The sequence below is a fragment of the Phyllobates terribilis genome, unplaced genomic scaffold, assembly GCF_046119375.1.
Source record: "Phyllobates terribilis strain yellow unplaced genomic scaffold, ASM4611937v1 Scaffold_3__8_contigs__length_932513732, whole genome shotgun sequence".
In the NCBI taxonomy this organism is placed as follows: domain Eukaryota; kingdom Metazoa; phylum Chordata; class Amphibia; order Anura; family Dendrobatidae; genus Phyllobates; species Phyllobates terribilis.
In genome coordinates, this window is record NW_027362763.1 from 554,117,207 (window position 1) to 554,138,826 (window position 21,620).

The window sequence follows — 21,620 nt, forward strand, 5'->3', positions numbered from 1 at the left end:
GACCAAAATTCATCACTAACATAAAGTACAATATGTCACAAAAAACATTCTTAGAATAACTGGGATACATTGAAGTGTTCCAAAGTTATTACCACATAAAGTAACACTAGTCAGAATTGTAAAATTTGGCCTGCTCATGAAGGTGAAAACAGGCTTCAGGATGAAGGAGTTAAAAGATTTTTCCTGAAGGTTTTGCAGTCTTTTGACTGGACAGTACTTAGTTTGGAGCAGATTCCATCAAGAAGTGCACTTTTTGTTTTTCAACCAGTTCTTCTGGACCTGAAGTGGAACAAAATTCTCAAAACACTGAGCTAAGCTAAGTGGTTTTACAATAGAAATGATTAGGAAGAGTCTTTCAAATGTTTTTTTTTTTAAAGTGATTTTTAAGACATTTCAGGTATCCTCTCCAAAACACTCAGTGAGCAAATACCTTGTTAGTAGCAGGCCTTCTGGTGTAATTTAAAGTATTTATCACACATAGGACAGTCCCTTATACATTAGTAGATCAATGCGTATAGTATTATTTTATTTATTTATTAATATTACTCACTTATATAGCGCCACAAAATTCTGGAGCGCTCAGTTGGGCTCACAATCTAAATTTTTTATCAGTATGTCTTTAGAGTGTGGGAGGAAACCCACAGAAACACAGGGAGAGCATACAAACTTCTTGCCGATGTCATCCTTGGTGGGGTTTAAACACAGGACCCCAGCATTGCAAAGCAACAGTGCTAACCACTGAGCCATCTTGCTGCCAAGCTTTCTCTGATCTTTTGTGGGATTCCACGTCTATAATCAGAGGACTGTTCTTTACTTCATATGAAATGAAATACTGAAAGGATGCCATTCACCACTACTGTGGGGTCTTGGAAGATTTTCAGGTGAATACTTTCTGGAATCTTTACCACTTTTCTCAGCATATTAAGGGTTCCTAGAATTAAATTCAGTTTTCATACTTTGCACTGATGAGGGCCAACAGCCCAAAACACCGGGTCTGCAAATTGAGATTCTGATTTGGCTTTTATCCTAAGTCATATTGCACGACTCGTTAAAGGGTTGATTGTGACTTTTAGGATTGCTGCTTCCAATAGGTGGCGCTATAGAGTTCAAGTTCTCTTTTTCTCTGAAGAGGCAATTTGCATACTAGAATTAAATGAAATCAATGATGCCTGAGTTGTCTTTTGGTTTATCCTGATGGGTCATGTTACATGATCAGATTTACCTCCTTCATTGGTGGCATCAACCAAGGGATTATGTTTGAGTTTCTGATTCTGTTGTTCTGTAAAACTATCTTGCCTTCATCAAGAAGATAACAGAAAGTTAAGCAAATGATTCTGAATTATTTGAGATTAGGAGACATTGCTGTCTTTTTGGGTGAACCTAAAGCTTGAATGTTGCCTACTATGCTCCTCAGCCAAGCTGAGAGTTTTCTGTTGTGACAACTTGTGTGCTCCTTGATAAATTGGTTTTGTCATTTTCTACTTAATAAAACATAATTTCTTTATTTTTAACACTTAATACCATTTGAAGTAGCAGTACATATCATCTTCTGATTATCCTGTGGCATCATCCATTCTGATTACATTGATTATCTCATTATGTGGCAGTCCTATGTGGACAAACTGTTGAATATAGTGTATGGATCATTGTTGGGCAGTAGTTGAAAGCAGCTTCTACCCTTGCAAAACCTAGGCATTGAAACAGCACTCCAGCGTAGTGTTTGAGAACAAAGGAAGCAAAAAAACATAATGAAGTATATTACAAAAATTAATAACTTTGCAATGGTAATTAAATATTAATAACAAAGTTTAGTTACTCCTTAAGAAATCTATATGATGGCAAAAAGTTTGACAATAGAAATATTGTGCAGTTTCTTACATTCAAATCATAGAGATAGAATGGGTGAATAGTCTCAAATATGCGGCGATCACCTTGGCAGTCTAACTGGCCATGAAGCATACGGGAAATTCCTACTAAACAATTGAGTCTGAATCTCAAGCAAGATCTTATCTGCCATCAGTGTTTACGGTTATGTTTTTATTTATTTATGTATCATTCTTAATTACTTACAAACCACTCCAATTTTTCCACAGAACTTTTCATCTGTATTTATTTAAAATAATATGTGGTATATCATTATTTATATCGCTTTGACCATTGACCTGTATGTCTGAATCACATCAATGTTTTTTTTATGCTGTGTACTTTTTTTGTGGTTTCTATGAAATCTAAATAAATGGAGTTGGAAATCTACTGTGTATGAAAGTGAGGCCGCGTCCACTGACCGGGAGTATGTATAACACATACATACCCCCCGGTCCCGACTCACAAACGCAGCTTCAGTGACCAGCGGTGACGACATTGAGGTTACCGCTGATCACAGGCAGCCGCGTTCTCACGATCAGCTCAGTGTATCCTGGATGCAGGGCTGAGCAGTCACATCATCCAGATGTAGCTGAGTTGGGTTCTTTGATGGACATATGGATTATCGGCGGACAGGTGAGGAATACTGTGATTTTTTTATTTTTATTTTGATCTTAATAAATGAGTAAAAGAAAGTTGGAGAGTTTTTATTCCAAATACAGGACTTTACTCTGTGTGTGTGTTTTTTAGCTTAAACATACGGGTTTTATTAATGGGGGTGTCTGATAGACGCCACTGTATTACTAATCCCTGGGCTTGACGCCAGCTGACATTACAAAGCTAACATCAACCCCACAAATATTACCCGACTTGCCACCGCACCAGAGCAAGTGGGAAGAGCCGAGGCTAAATGCCACATTTCGCGCATCTTATGGATGCGCCATTTCTGGGGTAGCTGAGGGCTGATGTTCTTAGTCTGGGAGCGGGCCAAAATCCATTGCCCCCTCCCAGGCTACTAATATCAGCCCACAGCTGTCTCTTTAGCCTCTACTGGTTACAAACAATAGGGGGACCCCACGTCATGCCATTTTTTTTTAAATTATTTATTTAATACGGGCTAGACAAGGATGGCAACAAAGAAAATGACGGCACTTCTACTATAAGAAATAGGTGTGAACAGGTGCTTACTAAGAGGAGCTACCTCCATATACAATGAAAAAACAAAGTAGCACTCTGTAACGCTGAGTATGTGAATATGAAGTATGAAATATGAATAGCATTACTGCTGTAGAAAATAGAAATAAATGAGAAATCTTAGCGCATAAATTGGGCAATTCATGTGTACCTGACAGCCGCGATAAGGCGTTTCTCGATGTCAGGACCTAACAATGTGAATACCTCTCTAAGGGACATCCGTCTGCTTATGTGTGGGAAAGTAAGATCCTGATGCAATTAAAACCACCTGTGGCCACATGAATTGGCCAATTTATGCGCTAAGATTTCTCATTTATTTCTATATTCTACAGGAGTAATGCTATTCATATTTCATACTTCATATTTACATGCGCTAAAAAAAATTTCAAATATTTTTCATTTATTTCTATTCTCTACAGCAGTAATGCTATTCAGATTTCATATTCACATACTCAGCGTTACAGAGTGCTACTTTGTTTTTTCATTAGACAAGGATGGCAGCCGCTGACTACAACTATCATCCTAATTCTAATATCCTGACAAAATAAAATGAAGAATGATGCAGATGTAAAACAGACAAATGGGAAGTGTTATTTATTAATTGTTTTGTACAGCATGACATTTTATTTCAGAATAAGAATTCAGCAGCACAGTGACCCCCACTCCACATATTGTATGTCTTCCAATGGCAGGCAGATAAATAGGATGAATCAACACATAAAGGATATATAGATACATATAGTAAGAGGAGGAATTGTGTATAAGATAAAAAGGATGAGCCTGTAAGTTGCTGTTTGTACCCTTACACTGATATGTGCAGAGATTGATTCAGGAGTGGCATACGTACTTGATGGGTGTCACAATGTGTCTTTAGTGATATGGCAGCTATTACAGTATTTATCCATCATTAAATGTTGTCCCATCTTTGACATATATGGCAAATCAACAGGATATGTCATAAATATCTTATATTACAACTCCCCTTTAGTCTTCGGCTCAACAAAGGATTATTTTGCCATTTTTAACAACTTTATTATTTCTTTTTAGGATATTAATGAATGTATTCTGGAAAATTATGCAGAATGTTCCAATCCAAGATTATTTTACATTATACCATATTTTTGTGGACAACATCCTAAATGCAGGTAAAGTCATACAAGAAAATAATTTCTAGCCTACAAAGTTCAAGGAACAGCTGGTTATTTACTAAAAGTTTCATTTCATCTTGATTCTTTTTTTCATTAGGTTATCTGCAGATATGTTATTATAGTCTGCAATTATTTTTTAATGTTGTATTAGGAAATAAGTTACTGTTAAAGTGCAGGAAGCACCCAGCATGATTTCTCTCTATGTGGAGTTGAGAGTCATGTTAAAAAGCCCTCCTATGAACTAATTTACCCCTAAACCTGTGTTCATGCCCATGTAGTGTACTGCCAGTGTGTTAAAATACTCACCTACTGCCGCGCTCTCCAGCATCCAGTGCCGTTTCATTCCTTTTCTGAGTGACATCACCTCTCTTCAGACTCTCCGGGTAACACTGCGCTCTATGTGACTTGGAAGTTGCTTTTACAATATAAGCCTATGGAGGGTCAGAACAAAACTTTACATATAGTAAAAGGAAAGCCAGCTTACCCAGTACTTATAATCCAGCTTGCATGGAACCAGGTGGATCCACACCAGAATATGCTAAAAAAAAAAAAGGATTGTTGTTCCAGCGTCTGGTAAAATAATTCTTTCTTTATTTTTCGTCCATTAAAAACTTACAAAAACTACAATGGTTGCATGGTTGCATAGACAGGGCAGGGGAGCAAGACGCGTTTCGAACGCTCATATGCGTTTTTTATCACAGCTTCAAAACAAAATCTCAGAACAAAACTTACATTGGAAAAGAGACTTCTTTCTGTCTGGAACGTAGAGTATAGAGTGAGTCAGAGAGTCTGGAGAGCGATGACATCACTGAGAAGAAGAGGAGCGGAACTGTGCTGGATCCTGGAGAAGGCAGTAGGTGGGTATATTAACACACTGACACTACACTACATACACATATTCACAGGTTTAGAGAGAAAGGTTCATGGGATGCTTCTTTAAGTTCAAGTATTTCAGCTATGAATCGCCAGCATTTAGTGAATTTTCTGTGCAGTTGCATTGTATTTTGGCACAAGTTCTAATGGTAGATTACAATTTATAGGCATTTCGCATATTGTTAGGTATTTGCAGAAATTTGTGAACTCATTTATAACTCTTGAAATATGTGGGAGCTGGTAAGAGCAATTTCCAAGTATTTAAAGGAGTTTTCCCATCATTTTAAGGTTCAATTCCCATCATGAGTTTTTGGTGTTGCATACTTTCTATATCACTTCTGTACCTATTAGGTTACATGCAATTTTACATGCATTTTTCTCATGTTTTTGATGCTGCAGTTTTTGGCTATTTTTGGTATTATTATTATTTATTATCATTATTATTATAGCGCCATTTATTCCATGGCGCTTTACATTTGAAAACGGGGGTATACATAGTAAAAACAATTACAAAAATCTTGAACAAAAGCGCAACAGCAAACTGGTACTGGAGGAGAGAGGACTCTGCCCGCGAGGGCTCACAGTCTACAAGGCATGGGTGAGGATACAGTAGGCGAGGGTTGAGCTGGTCATGCAGCAGTGTGGTGGAGCAATGGTTACTGCAGGTTGTAGGCTTGTCGGAAGAGGTGGGTCTTCAGGTTCCTTTTGAAGGTTTCCACAGTAGGTGAGAGGCTGATGCTTTCGGGTAGAGAGTTCCACAGTAGGGGGGGATGCACAGGAGAAATCTTGACTGCGATTGTGGGAAGAGGAGATAAGAGGGAAGTAGAGAAGGAGACTTTGTGAGCATCGTAGGTTGCGTGTAGGTAGGTACCAGGAGACTAGGTCACAGATGTATGGAGGAGACAGGTTGTGGATGGCTTTGTATGCCATGGTTAGGGTTTTGAACTGGAGTCTCTGGGCAATGGGGAGCCAGTGAAGCGTTTGACAGAGAGGAGAGGCCGGGGAATAGCGGAGGGACAGGTGGATTAGTCGGGCAGCAGAGTTTAGGATAGATTGGAGGGGTGCGAGACTGTTAAAGGGGAGGCCACAGAGCAGGAGGTTGCAGTAGACGAGGCAGGAGATTATGAGGGCGTGCACTAGTGTTTTTGCAGATTCTTGGTTGAGGAATGTGCGGATCCGGGAGATGTTTTTGAGTTGGAGTCGGCAGGAAGTGGAACGGGCTTGGATATGTGGTTTGAAGAAGAGGTTAGAGTCCAGGGTTACCCCGAGGCAGCAAGCTTGTGGGACTGGGGAAAGTGGACAGCCATTGATTTTGATGGATAGGTCAGATGGGTGCGCTGAGTGAGATGGGGGAAAGATGATGAATTCTGTTTTATCCATGTTAAGTTTTAGAAATCTAGCAGAGAAGAAGGATGAGATAGCGGACTGACATTGTGGGATTCTGGTTAGTAAGGAGGTGATATCAGGTCCAGAGAGGTAAATCTGTGTGTCGTCAGCATAGAGATGATACTGAAAGCCGTGGGACTCTGAGCTGTCCCAGGCCGAAGGTGTAGATGGAGAAGAGCAGGGGTCCTAGGACTGAACCTTGAGGGACACCAACAGATAGGGGGCGAGATGAGCAGGTGGTGTGTGAGTGAGAAACACCAAAGGTCCAACCTGTTAAGTATGAGGAGATCCAAGATAGGGCCAAGTCTTGGATACCAAGAGATGACAGAGTCTGTAGTAAGAGGGAATGGTCCACTGTGTCAAAGGCAGATGACCGTTCCAGGAGGAGAAGGACAGAATAGTGTCGCTTGGATTTGGCGGTTAGTAGGTCGTTGGTGACTTTAGTCAGGGCAGTTTCAGTAGAATGGTGCAGTCGGAAGCCAGATTGTAAGCGGTCAAAGAGGGAGCAGGAGGAGAGGTGGGAGGACAGTTCATGGTATGTCATGTTTTAAATAAAGCTGCTTTGTTTTTGAAACTTCATGGTATTTGGCACTGACAAAACTTTATAGATACAGTCATGTGTGGATTACATGCATTTTAAGTGTGTTTTCGCAGCGAAAAAGCACTAAAAACGCATATGCGTTTTTTTACTTGTGGAAAATTTTCACATAAGCCATGAGTACCCACAAAAGCCCACAAGAGAAATTGACATGTTGCAGATGTCAAAAATACACGACAGGTCAGTTTCATGAAAAAAAGCACAGTGCGCATGAGATTTATATAAGGCTGTGTGCCCATGATGCTTTTTTCAAGCGTTTACGCTGCGGAATTTCTGCAGCGTAAACGCTTGGGAAACGCTTGGTAAACCTTCCCCCATGGTCTCCAATGCAATTCCGTACTTTCAATGCCCATGCTGCGTATTTTTCCGCAGCGTTTATGCTGCGCTCAAAAATCCGCAGCATGTCCATTCATTTTGCGGAAGCGCTGCGTTTTCGCCGCCATTGACTTGCATTAGAATTCGCCAATTCCGCAAGACTGCATCTGTACTTGCGTAATTGGCGCATTCTAATGTGCGGATGGTATCCGGGTGTGGAGGACAGGAGACTCTCACCCAGGTACCTTAAAAGCTGTAAAAAAAAAAAAGAATAAAATAAAGAATAAAGATTATATTCACCTTCCGACGGCCCCCGGACTCCTTCTCTGTGCTTGCCGATAGATCACGCAGGACTGAAGAACCTGCGCTGACGTCACAGTCATGTGACGGCAGGTCTTTCAATACAGCGTACCGCGATCTGCCGGCAGCCAGCACAGGAGCGCAGCAAGACTGCAGGGGCCATCAGAAGGTAAGTATAGGTTTATTTTTTTATTTTTAACCATTCTCTCGGGTCACACTATATAAATCCATGCTGGTTGCATGGATTTATATAGTGTGACCTAGTTGTCAAGCACTTTCCAAGTGATGCTAAAATCGCTTGGAAAGCGCTTGACACCCGCATGCGGAAATGCCAGTGAAGAACGCTTCATTTCCGCATGTACCTGGCATGAAAAACGCATGTACAATCCGCATGCGTTTTTTTCTGCCAGGGAGATGCAGAAACGCTCAGGAAAAAATCCTGAGCATTTCTGAATCGTGGGCACATAGCCTTAATCCCATCCACTTTGCTGTAAATAAAAAATGCTGCGTTTTTTATGCAGCATCAAAAACTCATCTTGGGAACTTAAAGGAGTTGTCCAGGTTTTTCCCAACACTCTGTGATTGCAGACTTGTGAATCCTTAGGCCGGTTTTGCACATCCGTATATATCCGGTACCGGAGATATCCGTGTCCCGTGTGTGTTTTACGTTGCATCAGTGTGCGGCCCGTGTGCCGCATCAGGATCACACGTACCGGCGCCTGGGAAAGGCGCTGTTTCCAAGCGCCGGGTGCTGAACACTGCCCTCATCATGGTTCCCTGCCGGCGCTGTGATCAGCACCAGTGGGGATAATGATGAGGGTAGTAGTAGTCTGCTCCCGCAGTGTCCCTGTGTAAAAATAAGATTATAATAATAAAATCCATATACTCACCTGTCTTAAGTGTCCCCCGCTGTAATCCATGCAACCGCTGACACAGAGGTACCGGGGAAAATGAGCGGGCCCCGGAGCTGCGCTCAGGAGCGGTGTCCTGTCACTCACTGAGTGCAGCTCTGGCATTCTCCCCAGCTCCTCTGTGTCAGCGGTCGCATGGATTACAGCAGGGGCACTTAGGACAGGTGAGTATATGGATTTTATTATTTTAATGTTATTTACCAGTATGTCCATCATAACGGCACGACAGGAGTTAAGTCCTCTGTTCCTCTAGGGACAGGAAACACGAGAGGTTAAAAGCCCCCCCCCCCCCATCATACCCTCAGTGTTTTTCCTGTCCCTAGCAGACAGGACGCTATGGGAGGTTCTCAGAAGATAAGAAGTTACCTGGAGCCAGGGGGATTGGGGGGGTCTGAGAACTCTCCCCTTCCTTCGGTCCAGAGGTTCCATGCTGATACCCCTTTGTGGGGTCCCTCAGCCAGAAGACCGCCGCTTGCCGCTGTATCCCCCGGACAGGGTGGAACGCACGCCGCACGCTGTGCGAGACTTCCGGCCGGGAGGCGGAGTCAGAAGAGCGGACATCCGCTTTGGCCAGCGTGCGTTCCAGGGTGGAACGCACGCCGCTTCTCCTTCCAGCATGAGGACAGGGGCTTCGACGCACAGGTGCCCGGAAGCAGTGGTGAGCCTCCAGGGCATTAAGAATGGCAATTATCGCTGGGGCGTGGCTACCACCTGGATCAGGTAAGACCCTATTAAAGGGTACACCTCAGTCACACATACACTGACACCATGGAAACTAATCCTTCACGGTCAGAAGCCCCCTCAGAGTCCCTGGGCCGTGTGAGTATAGGCTTAAAGCCCTTCTCTGGATAAATCAGAGTATTCTAGGACAGGGTTTTATAGTAAATCTCCGGTGTCCTTTTATATGTTTTTATGGATTAGGAGAGGGGAACCCAGAGGTCTGGATCTTCTTCCAAAAAGTCAAGACGATGTGTAGACTGCAACACAAAGCTTCAGGACTCATATAAAAAGCGGCTGTGTAAAAAATGTATAGCCGAGGTCCTAAAGGAAGAAAAAACTTCCTTTTTGACGGATATAAGATCTATGATACGTGAGGAGGTCCAGAGTACAGTCTCGAGCCTCATGCCTTCCCGTACACAGCCGTCACCCCAAATAGTTCAGCCCTCTCCTCGCCAGAAAAGACCTAGGTGGGAGATGGAAGAGGTGTCTGAGGAAGGAGAATATTCAGATTCCGCATCAGAGCACAGTCTAGAAGAGGATGAGGATCGCTTCTCTCAGTTACCCTCACAAGAGAGAAATAAATATATCTTTTCTACAGAACATACGGTCGAACTGTTAAAGTCCGTCAGGCATACTATGAACTTGGAAGACACTCAGGTCTCCCATTCCAGACAAGATGAAATGTTCGCAGGTCTGAGAACTCGGAGAAATAGAGTGTTCCCTGTAAATGAGCATTTAAAATCAATGATTATGGAGGAATGGGAAGAAGTGGAGAAAAGACTCATTGTGCCAAGAGACTTTAAATCCCGTCTTCCTTTCAATCCTGAGGATATCAAACTTTGGGAGGAGATCCCTAAAGTAGATGTTCCAATAGCGAAAGTGGCTAAGAAAACATCCATCCCCTTTGAGGACTCGTCTTGCCTCAAGGACGCAATGGATAGGAAGGCTGAGAGCATGCTCAAGAGGAGTTGGGAGGCCTCAGCAGCCATAATTAAATCAAATATCGCTGCCACTTCAGTGGCAAGATCCATGTGCCTTTGGTTGGACGAGCTGTCAGATCAGACTCCCCTGTAGAGATGCTATCAGACTCTCTTCCCATGTTAAAGCTGGCAACGCAATTCATGGCTGATGCCTCGGCCGAATCGGTCAGATTCGCAGCTAGATGTAGCGTATTATCTAATACAGCTAGACGGGCAATATGGCTAAAGACGTGGTCGGGAGATAGCCACTCAAAGAATAAATTGTGCTCAATTCCCTTTTCGGGTGCTCGGGTCTTTGGTCCAGCATTGGACGAGATCCTAGAAAGAGCATCCGACAAGAAAAAAGGATTTCCTGAAGATAGGGATAAAATATACCGGCCCTTTCGGAGACCCCGTCGATCCCCTAAACGTGATTACAGGGGTAAGGGTAAGACGGGGAGATGGTCTTACAGGAAGGGAGGAAAGGACAGAGCAGATCAGGTCGCCTCTGGGGCCCCAGCTAGACCATGACGCCATTGGAGTAGGGGGCAGGCTTCTTTTCTTTCAGGACAAGTGGGCATCCATTACAAAAAATCAATGGATCCTACGTTCCTTAGGGAAAGGTTTCAAAATAGACTTCTCCATAGGATATATTAGTCCTTCAATCCCTACACGTGGTGAGACAGGTTCCCCCTTCAGAGCAGGGTTTAGGCCATTACTCCTCCCTCTTCTCTGTGTTAAAACACTCGGGCAAACGCAGTACGGTTATAAACCTCAAGCCCTTAAACCAGTGGGTGGAATACAAAAGGTTCAAAATGGAAACTATAAAAACCAGCGTTCCATTGATAGAGAAGGGATCTTTAATGTGCACCCTAGACCTCAAGGATGCATATTACCATGTTCCAATTCATCCAAGTCACCAGCAATACCTAAGGTTCGCTCTAGAACAGGAGGGCACAGTACACCACTTTCAATTCACTTGCCTACCCTTCGGTCTATCCTCGGCCCCTCGAATATTCACAAAGGTTATGACAGAAGTAGCGGCCTTCTTAAGAACACAGGGGATTATAATCATCCCTTACCTGGACGATATATTGTTGGTGGCAGAGTCAGAGTCTCTTCTTCTCATTCAACAAGAGCATACGATCAAAACCCTGGAATATTTGGGATGGAACATCAATTGGGAAAAATCAAACCTCCATCCAAGTACTACAAAAGTATTTCTAGGGGTACTCTTAGATTCCAGTCTTCAGAAGTCCTCCTTGCCCCAGGAGAAAAGAGAAAAAATAAAACTGGAAATTTACAACTTGGAGAAACGGAAGACCACCTCAATCAGATACGCCATGTGGGTCTTAGGACTGATGACCTCATGCATTCCAAGCGTGAAATGGGCACAGGCCCGTTCAAGGCCGTTGCAGAAGTCGATCCTGTCAGTTTGGAACAGATGACCATCGGGGTTAGACAAGAAAATGAGACCTTTCAAACTTGGAAAACGCAGTAGACTGTATCCTTCTTCCTTCAATCCAGATCCATACGGATGCCAGCCAAAGAGGCTGGGGAGCAAGCATAGGAAACCGATATCTACAAGGGATGTGGCCCAAGGAGATACAACACAGGTCGTCAAATTTCAGAGAGCTAAAGGCGGTCTGGGAGACTCTTCAAAGATGTCAGCATTTGCTCAGAGGAAATCATATAAAAATTTTCTCAGACAACAGCACCACCATCGCTTTTCTTCGTCGACAAGGAGGTCCAAGAGGAAAATGGTTGCAATCCTTTGCGGCAAGAATTTTCTACTGGGTGGAGAGAAATGTCCTTTCAATATCGGCTATTCATCTAAGGGGGTCCGAAAATGTAGTAGCAGACTTTCTCAGCAGAGCAAGAGTTGGTCCCTCAGATTGGGAGCTGAATCCGGAGGTGTTTCATCAAATCATTCAACGATGGGGCACCCCGTTCATAGACCTGTTCGCAACAAGGAAAAACAGAAAGCTGCAGCGCTTTTTTTCCTTGGACCCAGCCGACAGCCCAGAAGGAATAGATGCCCTTTCTCAATCGTGGGGGACAAAACTGGTGTACGCCTTTCCTCCAGTCCCTCTCATCTCAAGAGTACTAAGAAAAATCCAACAGGAGAGGGGAGCTCTTATTCTGATAGCGCCCTACTGGCCCAAAAAGAGCTGGTTCCCTCTGCTATACCGGATGGCGGTGGATCTCCCATTCAGACTCCCAGCCAGGAGAGATCTTCTATTGCAGGGTCCCTTGTTACATCCGAACATCTAATTCCTCCAATTGACAGCATGGAACCTGAGAGGCGGATCCTAGCCTCTAAGGGCCTTTCCCATCGGGTAATTACGACTCTACAAGCCTGTAGGAAACCAGTAACGTCAGCCATCTATGCTAGGATTTGGAAACAGTTCTGTAGCTTTGCAGGTCAGTCTGTGGGAAATTCGTCTCACCCCAATATGCCAACGATATTGGATTTCCTCCAAGAGGGATTTGATAAGGGTCTGAGGCCGAATACGTTAAAAGTTCATATCTCGGCCCTAAGTGCTTTTTTGGACTACTCCTTAATAGACCACCCATGGATATCAAGGTTCATAAAAGCAACTTCTCGTTTAAAACCCACGATAAGGAGTCTAGTACCGCCGTGGGATCTGAACCTTGTGTTGAGGGCTTTATGTAAGTCTCCCTTTGAACCCCTAGAAGAAACATCAGTAGACCTGCTTTCTATGAAATCAGCCTTTCTTGTTGCAGTTACTACAGCGAAACGGGTAGGCGAGATCCAGGCCCTCTCAGTTCTGGACCCATACCTTAAGATTCTGGAAGTCAGATTGGTTCTTAAACTGGACCCCTCCTTTCTCCCTAAGGTGGTGTCCAGTTCAAACCTGAATCAGGAGATAATACTGCCGTCTTTCTGCCAGTCCCCCAAAAATGAAAAGGAAAAATCCTTCCATACCTTGGACGTCAGGAGGGCAATTGTTCGTTATATAGAAGTCACAGCCCCCTGGAGGAGAGACTCAAACCTTTTTCTGCAATTTTCGGGTGTGAATAAGGGCAAGAAAGCTTCTAAGCCGATTCTAGCAAGGTGGTTGACAAGGACTATCGCCCTCGCATATGAATCTGAGGGGAAGGATCCACCAATTTCGCTTAAAGCTCATTCTACTCGGGCAATCTCCGCTTCTTGGGCGGAGAAAGCTGGAGCGTCAGTGGGCCAAATTTGCCAGTCGGCAACCAGGTCCAAAATATCCACATTTAGTAAACATTATAAATTGGATGTATTGTCCAGTCAACAATTAGCCTATGGCCGTAAAGTCCTTCAGGCAGTAGTCCCGCCCTAAATGTTCCATTTCTTTGATTTGGTGTGTCTCCTGTCGTGCCGTTATGATGGACGTACTGGTAAAATAGGAATTATTCCTACCGTTAATTACGTTTCCAGGAGTCCATCATAACGGCACCATATTTCCCGCCCCCGCTCTTGACACTAATGTGAATGTAACATTGGTATATGTATATAATAAAATAGAGTTGCATCCATCCTGGTTTGGTGATTAGTACTAACACTGAGGGTGTGATGGGGGGGGGCTTTTAACCTCTCATGTGTTTCCTGTCCCTAGAGGAACAGAGGACTTAACTCCTGTCGTGCCGTTATGATGGACTCCTGGAAACGTAATTAACGGTAGGAATAATTCCTATTTTTTACAGAGGGACACTGCGGGAGCAGACTATTACTACCCTCATCATCGGTGATCATAGCGCCGGCAGGGAACCACGATGAGGGCAATGCTCAACACTGGCGCTTGGGAACAACGTCATTCCCAGGCGCTGGTACGTGTCACACGGATGTCGTCCGTGTGGTACGTTTTGCGGGCCGTGCATCCTTAAAAAAATGGACATGTCAGCGTGTGGAGCACACGGACACACGGTCCGTGGAAAGACACTGACATGTGCGCAGAGCCATAGATTTTAATGGGTCTGCGTGTATCAGTGTTTCCAGTACGTGTGGAAACTGTCACCCCATGTACCGGAAATACTGACGTGTGAAAGAGCCCTTACAGGGCACGCGCCATGCATTGTGAGGATTCTCCAGTGCCAGCTGTGAGACTAAGCGGACATGTGATCGCAAGTATGCAATATGCATTCTCCCAGCTACATTCCGACTAGATGTGCGTGGCCTCTCTCAATTCAAGTAAATAGTAGTACAGAGGACAGCTGCCGGTCCAAGAGGTGAGTGTAGTGTTTTTATTTTTATTACACCACCCTGGGCCTATTGAGAGTAACTTAGAGAGAAACCACTTTAACTAAATAATGTCTAAAAATTCTCAGTGCATGAAAATGCTAATTCAAATCATTCTGTGAGCTCTCTAGTCCAGAGAGTCGTGGAGCTATTATCTTTGAGCCAAGTTATCTTTGACTCTCATGTGAAACTCAGCCAGAGGTTGAGCTTCACAGGAGACTGAGATTGTGACCTATATGCTACAATATATGCAGTATAAGTGCTAGGACAATTACAGGTTTAAGTCCCCTAAAGGGACCAGAAATATACATTGACAAATTTAAAAAAATATTGTTTTTTAAATAAATAAAAAACGTAAAAATACAATTTGCTCCATTTTTTACAGTGTGTTTTTTTTAAGCTGAAGAAACTTATAAAAATTATTTTGACTAATTATCATCATTTTACAGTTTACAGTGAATGCAGCTGATGTCTTCTTATCAGAACTATGAGCTGTAAACATGTATCACTTGTAATATAAATGATTTATTATGGTTTTCAAATTTTCTGTAAAAAACATTTTCTATCCATGGCTGTCCAGAAAAAATAATTCAAGTTGGCAACCCTGGTGACGTCCTTGTCTGGAGGGGTTAATATAATGTATCCAGATGTTGTAAACACCTTCTCATCAACCAGGTCCTGCATGCGCTGCGGGTGCGGTGCAGAGCGACAGCTCTGACAGGGGACATCATCCCAATGATGTTAACCCTTTGCTATCTTCTATATGCCACGATCTATAGTGCTCGCGGCATTTAGAAGATAGTGAGAGGAGAGGGGGTCGTCCACTTAACTCTCCGACGGCCCCCTGATGTCTTACAGGACCTGCCGTTGTCATGGCAGCAGGAGGTCACATGACCGCCTCCGGTTCTGCCATGCATGGTGTCCTGCTAGTCTCAGCCTGCAGCTGAAGTCTAGCAGGAGACAGACAGTGTGAAACTGTCAGCAAAGCTCTCATGCCATGCAGTACATGTCTATTGCATTGCATGAGAACAGTGATTAGAAAAATAAAAATTAATGTCCCATACAGGACTAAGTAAAAATGTAAAAAAAAATCTAAAAAATGTTTTCAAACTGTTAAAAAAAAATCACTAAATAAATAAAAATAAATAAATAAAATATTAAACCAATAAATCCGTATATTTATGCAAAAACAAAAAAAGTACACATATTTGGTATCGCCGCGTCCGAAACAACCCGATCTATAAAACTGTCACACTAATTAACTCCTGTGCGCACCGTAATAAAAATAAATAAAAAACGGAGCAAAAAACGATGCTTTTTGATCATATCGCCAAACAAAAAGTGGAAAAAAATGCGATCAAAAAGCAAAATGGAAATAAAAATTGTACCGCTGAAAATGTCATCTTGTTCCGCAAAAAAAAAAGCCGCCATACAGCTCCATCAGCCGAAAAATAAAAAGGTTATAGCTCTCAGAATAAAGCGATGCAAAAAAAATATTTTTTCTATAAAATTGTTTTATTGTGTAAAAGCGCCAAAACATAAAAAAAATATACAGTAAGTGTAGTATCGCTGTAAACGTACTGACCCGAAGAATAATGCTGCCTGATCACTTTTACCACACGCAGAACGGCATAAAAAAACAACTCAAAAACAATTCCTGAATTGTTGTTTTTTTGTTAATTTTACCTCCCAAAAAACGGAATAGAAAGCGATCAAAAAATGTCACGTACCCAAAATTGGTACCAATAAGAATGTCAACTCGTCCCGCAAAAAACAAGCCGTCACATGACTCTGTCGGCCGTAATATGGAAAAATTATAGCTCTCAAAATATGGCGATTCAAAAACTAGATTTTGCAAATAAACTTGTTGGGGGTTTCCACTGTTTAGGCACATTAGGGGCTCCCCAAATGCGACATGGCGTCCGCTAATTATTCAAACAAATTTTACATTCAAAAAGTCAAATGGCGCTCCTTCCCTTCTGAACCCTGCAGTGTACCCAAATAGTGGTTTTCCCTCACATATGGGGTATCAGCGCGCTCATGAGAAATTGCACTACAAATTGTGTAGTCCATTTTTTCCTGTTACCTTTGTGAAAATAAAAAAATTGGATCTAAAGTAACATTTTTGTCAAAAAAAGTTAAATGTTCATTGTTTTCTTCCACATTCCAAAAATTCCCGTGAAACACCTAAAGGGTTAATAAACTTCTTGAATGTGGTTTTGAGCACCTTGAGGGGTGCAGTTTTTAGAATGGTGTCACTTTTGGGTATTTTCTGTCATAAAGGCCCCTCAAAGTCACTTCAAATAAGATGTGGTCCCTAAAAAAATGTTTTTGAAAATTTTGTTGGAAAAATGAGAAATCGCTGGTCAACTTTTAACCCTTATAGCTTCCTAACAAAAAAAAAATTTGGTTCCAAAATTGTGCTGATGTAAAGTAGACATGTGGGAAATGTTATTTAATAACTATTTTGTGTGACATATCTCTCTGATTTAAGGGCATGAAAATTCAAAGTTTGAAAATTGCAAAATTTTCAAAATTTTCGCCAAATTTCCGATTTTTTTCACAAATAAACGCAAGTGATATCGAAGAAATTTTACTACTATGATGAAGTACAATATGTCACGAAAAAACAATCTCAGAATCAGGGGGATCCGTTGAAGCGTTCCAGAGTAATTACTTCATAAAGTGACAGTGGTCAGAATTGAAAAAATTGGCCCGGTCACGAAGGCAAAAACAGGCTCTGGTGCGAAGTGGATAAAGACTTAGGCTCTGTGCACTCGGTCAGGAGCCGCTGCTGGTTTGAAGCTGCATGTTATGCGGTCAGATGTTACAGCATCCAAATCCCATGTCCACTATGCGTCTGCGGATCACCCGCGAAAACTGACATGTGGCGCGTCTTTTCAGACTGCAGCATGTCAATTTCTCTTGCGGGTCTGCACATGGGCTTTCCCCATAGACCTAACCTCTGAGGAAAGTCCGCAGGTGAAAAAAAAAATTGCGCCGCTCATCTGCATGAAATGAGCAGAAGCCGCCAGCTGCTATTCCGCTGTGTTGGGGCCGCAGGCGGCACCGGACAGTGTGCACATACCCTTAATAATTTTTTTGTAATGTATTTTTTTAGTGTCTCTTAGGAGACTTGAACCTGCGATTATCCGAGCGCTTATACTGCAAGACCACAGTATTTCGGTGTATAGTAAAAATCACAGTCGCTTATGAAGCTCAACCTCTTGCTGCGTTTCACAGCAGAATCAAAGATGGCCGCTGCATGGACTTATAGCAAGCCCTAGGCTGCCCATTAGTATCACTAAAGATTGCATCAAGGGGATTAAAACATTTAAATATCTAAATAAACTATGTGAATCTATTTGAACTACAAAAATCTATTTTAGTCTAGTTTCATTTACATATACTACAAGCCTACAAACAAGATGTTATTAGGCCTCTTTCACACATTGTTTTTCCAGGGTTTTTTTTACAGTTAAAAACTAGGGATTTCATGCAGTTTTTACATGCATTTTTTAATTGATTTTTTTTAATTTCCTTTAAAAAAATTTCCATTTCTTTTTTTCCAAACATTTTTCCAGTCCTATAGAAAATGTATAAAAAAAAAAAAAAAAAAAAAAAACAAACAAAAAAACAACTGTCACGTCCTGAGCATTCCGTTTAAAAAGAAAAACTCCCTTGGATCCACAAAATACACCAAAGCGTTAATAAAATGACAGAAAAACTGCACAGTTTGAAGTGTGTTTTACATACAGGCTCACAGCCATCATTTGGCCACAACCTTCCATGATAAAAAGATGCACTTTTCTAATAATGCTGTGGGTAACTACTCTATAGCAGTTCTTTTCGATTGTACAAGACAGATCATGGATATGTTTACACAATATCTTTGAGGCCGACAAGTCTGACATTTTTTTCAAGAGAATAGTATATTAAATCAAATAACTATTATTCAACAAAATTCTCAGATCTGACGCATTTTTTTTTAAACCGGTTTAAGGGTTTCTACACTTGATGTCTTTTTCAGGCAGATTCCACCCGGAAACCATTTGAAAAAGACGAAAAGCCGCCGTAAAAAATGAATATAATTCACAGCAATGTAAAAAAAAAGTTTTTTATTACTTCTTTTAACCACTTAAGGGTTTGGAAACAGTGAAGAGGTTAAAAGAAGTAGCATATTCATTGTACGGGTTGCTTCATTTGGAAGCTGCCCACTCTTTATAGTTGAAAGTACATGGAAAAGGCAGAGATGACGCAAAAAACAAACGCAAAACCACCAGCGAAGCCCCTTCAGTCAAAAGATCGCTGGCTTTTTCCTGAAGTGGCTTTACTGTTGAAATTAAGACATTGTGTGCACATACCCTTAAAGAGGTTTGAAGCAATTCACAAACTTGGAGCACCCATAAACTTGCTTCATGAACAGAAAAGTGGATTTTCCATTTAAATGAATAGGAAAAACATTCAAGGAGTATTTAAAGCTGCATTTTATGAGGGCTTTGAAGTGGATCTGCTTCGAAATCAGCGTAAAAAAACTCAGTGTGAGCATATACCTAGAATAAAATGAATTCCAACAAGCACAAACTGCCCATTCTTCGGGATACTTTAGAGGATAGGTAAGTAAGTTCTGGAGGCTTCATGTATTTTTTAACCTTGAAATATTATTAGGTTTTAGAGATGAAGAAACAAATATATCCTTAACAGACAGGACAGGTTGGTAATAAATGTAAGTCAGCCAAATCAATGGCCAAAGATTAAAAAAAATGGTAATTTGTAAACTCTTAGAAGAGTACAAAGGGTAACATGGTGAGCAATTATACAGTACTGTGCAAAAGTTTTAGGCAGATGTGGAAAAAAACTTCACAAAATAAGAAGGCTTGCAAAAATAGAAGTTTTAATGGTTTATTTTATCAATTAACAAAATGCAATGTGAATGAACTAAAAAAAATCATAAATCACATCAATATTTGGTGTGACCAAACTTTGCCTTCAAAAACGTATCAGAGCGTCAATTCTTCCAGTTAAACTTTTGCTAGAACCCGGCAGGGAAGATGTTCCAAACATCTTGGAGAACTAACCAGAGATCTGTGAATGTAGGCTTGTGTAAATTATTCTCTCTCTTCATGTAATCCCACCCATACTTGATGATATTGAGGTCAGAGCTCTGTGGGGGCCATATAATCACTCCCAGGACTCCTTGTTCTTCTTTATGCCAATGATAGTTAATACTTAATGTCATTAGCTGCATGTTTGGGGATGTTGTTCTGCTGCAGAATAAGTACTTATCCATCATGCAATAGCATCATGGAGGTATCTAATTAGCTCCAAATTTATTCTGCAGCAAGATACTGACCCCAAATAGACAGTCAATTTCATTAAGAACTATCTTCAGTGTAAAGAAGAAGGAGTCCTGGAAGTGATGATATGGCCCCCCAAAAGTCCTGATCTCAACATCATCAAGTCGATGTGGAATTACATGAAGAGACAGAAGGATTTGCACAAGCCTAAATCCAGAAGATCTGTGGTTAGTTCTTCAAAATGTTTGGAACAACCCCCCTGCCGAGTTCCATCAAAATCTGTGTACAAGTGTACCTTGCAGAATTAATGGTTTGATGCTGTTTTGATTGAAAAGGCTGGTCACTGCAAGAATAGATTTGATTTAGATACTTCCATTGTTCATTCACTTTGCATTTTGTTAATTGATAAAACACTTCTATTCTGGCCATTTTTTCTGTAAAACTTTAAGGTAGGTGTTTTCGGTTAGTGATCTTGTCAATTTCCCAGAATTTCCCAGAAGAAAAGGGAATTTCGGTATTCCTTGAGTTTTAACAGAACGGCCTTCTTCACAATGTTCCTCCACAAAGTTCTGTACTGTTCATTTTTAAGCTCAAGTAACACTTCTGTAAGGCTAAGTGCCCACGATGCAGAAATGCTCTGGATTTTTCCTGAGCGTTTCTGCATCTCCCTGGCAGAAAAACCGCATTCGGATTTTACATGCGTTTTTTCAGCCAGGGACAATCGTTTGCAACCGGCATGGATTTTATATAGTGTGACCAAGTTAGTTAAAAAAAAAAAGATAACAATGGTAAAAAATTTTTAAAAAAAACACTATACTCACCTTCAGATGGCCCCCGGTCTCCTTATCCGATGCGCCCGGTCTCCCCGGTGCCTTGCTGTTGTGTAAAAGGACCTTCCATGACGTCATTTAGTCATGTGACAGGTCACATGAATCGCTTAATATCCGCATGTGCACATGTAGTCATGCGGATATTATGTGATTCAATGCAAGTCAATGGCGGCGAAAACGCCGCGATTATGCAAAATAATTGGTAGTGCTGCGGATTTTTCCGCAATGATAATCCGTAGCGGAAATTTCCGCAGCATGTGCACAGCACATGCGGATTATCATTGGGGAACATTGCAGACCTTCTACCAAGCGTTTTTTAAGCGTTTCTGCGGCGGAATTGCCGCTGCGGAAACGCTTAAAAAACGCATAGTGGGCACACAGCCTTAAATTTGGAGAAATTTTATAGGACACCCTAAAAAGTTATTGTTCTGATAAATATGCTTTATAATTTGCTAATTTCTCATATATGTAATCCCTCTAGGGATCCTGGTGAGTGGGCTTTGGAACGTGCAAAGCAGAATGTGAAAGAGAACTTTCTTCTTGTTGGAATTCTAGAGGAGCTTGAGGATGTTCTGCTCTTGTTGGAGCGATTTTTACCTCACTACTTCAAAGATGTCATGAGCATTTATAAAAATCCAGGTATGTGTAATTTTTGTTCATATTATATATAAATTTTTTACATGGAAAATTAATTAAATTTCTGCTTGTGGAAACTCAAATGTATATCACTCTATTCAGTAAAGCTGGCCTTTCACTTGAGGACCAGTGGCAGATCCAGCTAATGAAGTCTGTGGTTGAAAACATAAGATTAATAATCTGTAGATAAATATTTGATAAACAGCACAGACCAAAAGTTTGGACACACCTCATTTAAAGTTTTTTCTGTATTTTCATGACTTTGAAAATTGTACATTCACACTGAAGGCATCAAAACTATGAATTAACACATGTGGAATTATATACTTAACAAAAAAGTGTGAAATAACTGAAAATATGTC

The 21,620-nt window shown here is 41.5% G+C and overlaps 1 protein-coding gene across 3 annotated transcripts in view; it reads left to right on the top strand.

Moving 5' to 3' along the window:
- UST (uronyl 2-sulfotransferase) overlaps positions 1–21,620 on the top strand; it is a 445,691-nt gene that overhangs the window by 414,125 nt on the left and 9,946 nt on the right. For 2 of the 3 annotated variants that reach the window (XM_073671393.1, XM_073671394.1), the window contains 2 exons: positions 4,105–4,202; positions 21,104–21,261. In XM_073671393.1, coding sequence (XP_073527494.1) covers positions 4,105–4,202; positions 21,104–21,261 — 256 coding nt within the window. The remainder of the gene's footprint in view (positions 1–4,104; positions 4,203–21,103; positions 21,262–21,620) is intronic. The other variant, XM_073671395.1, reaches the window with a different exon arrangement.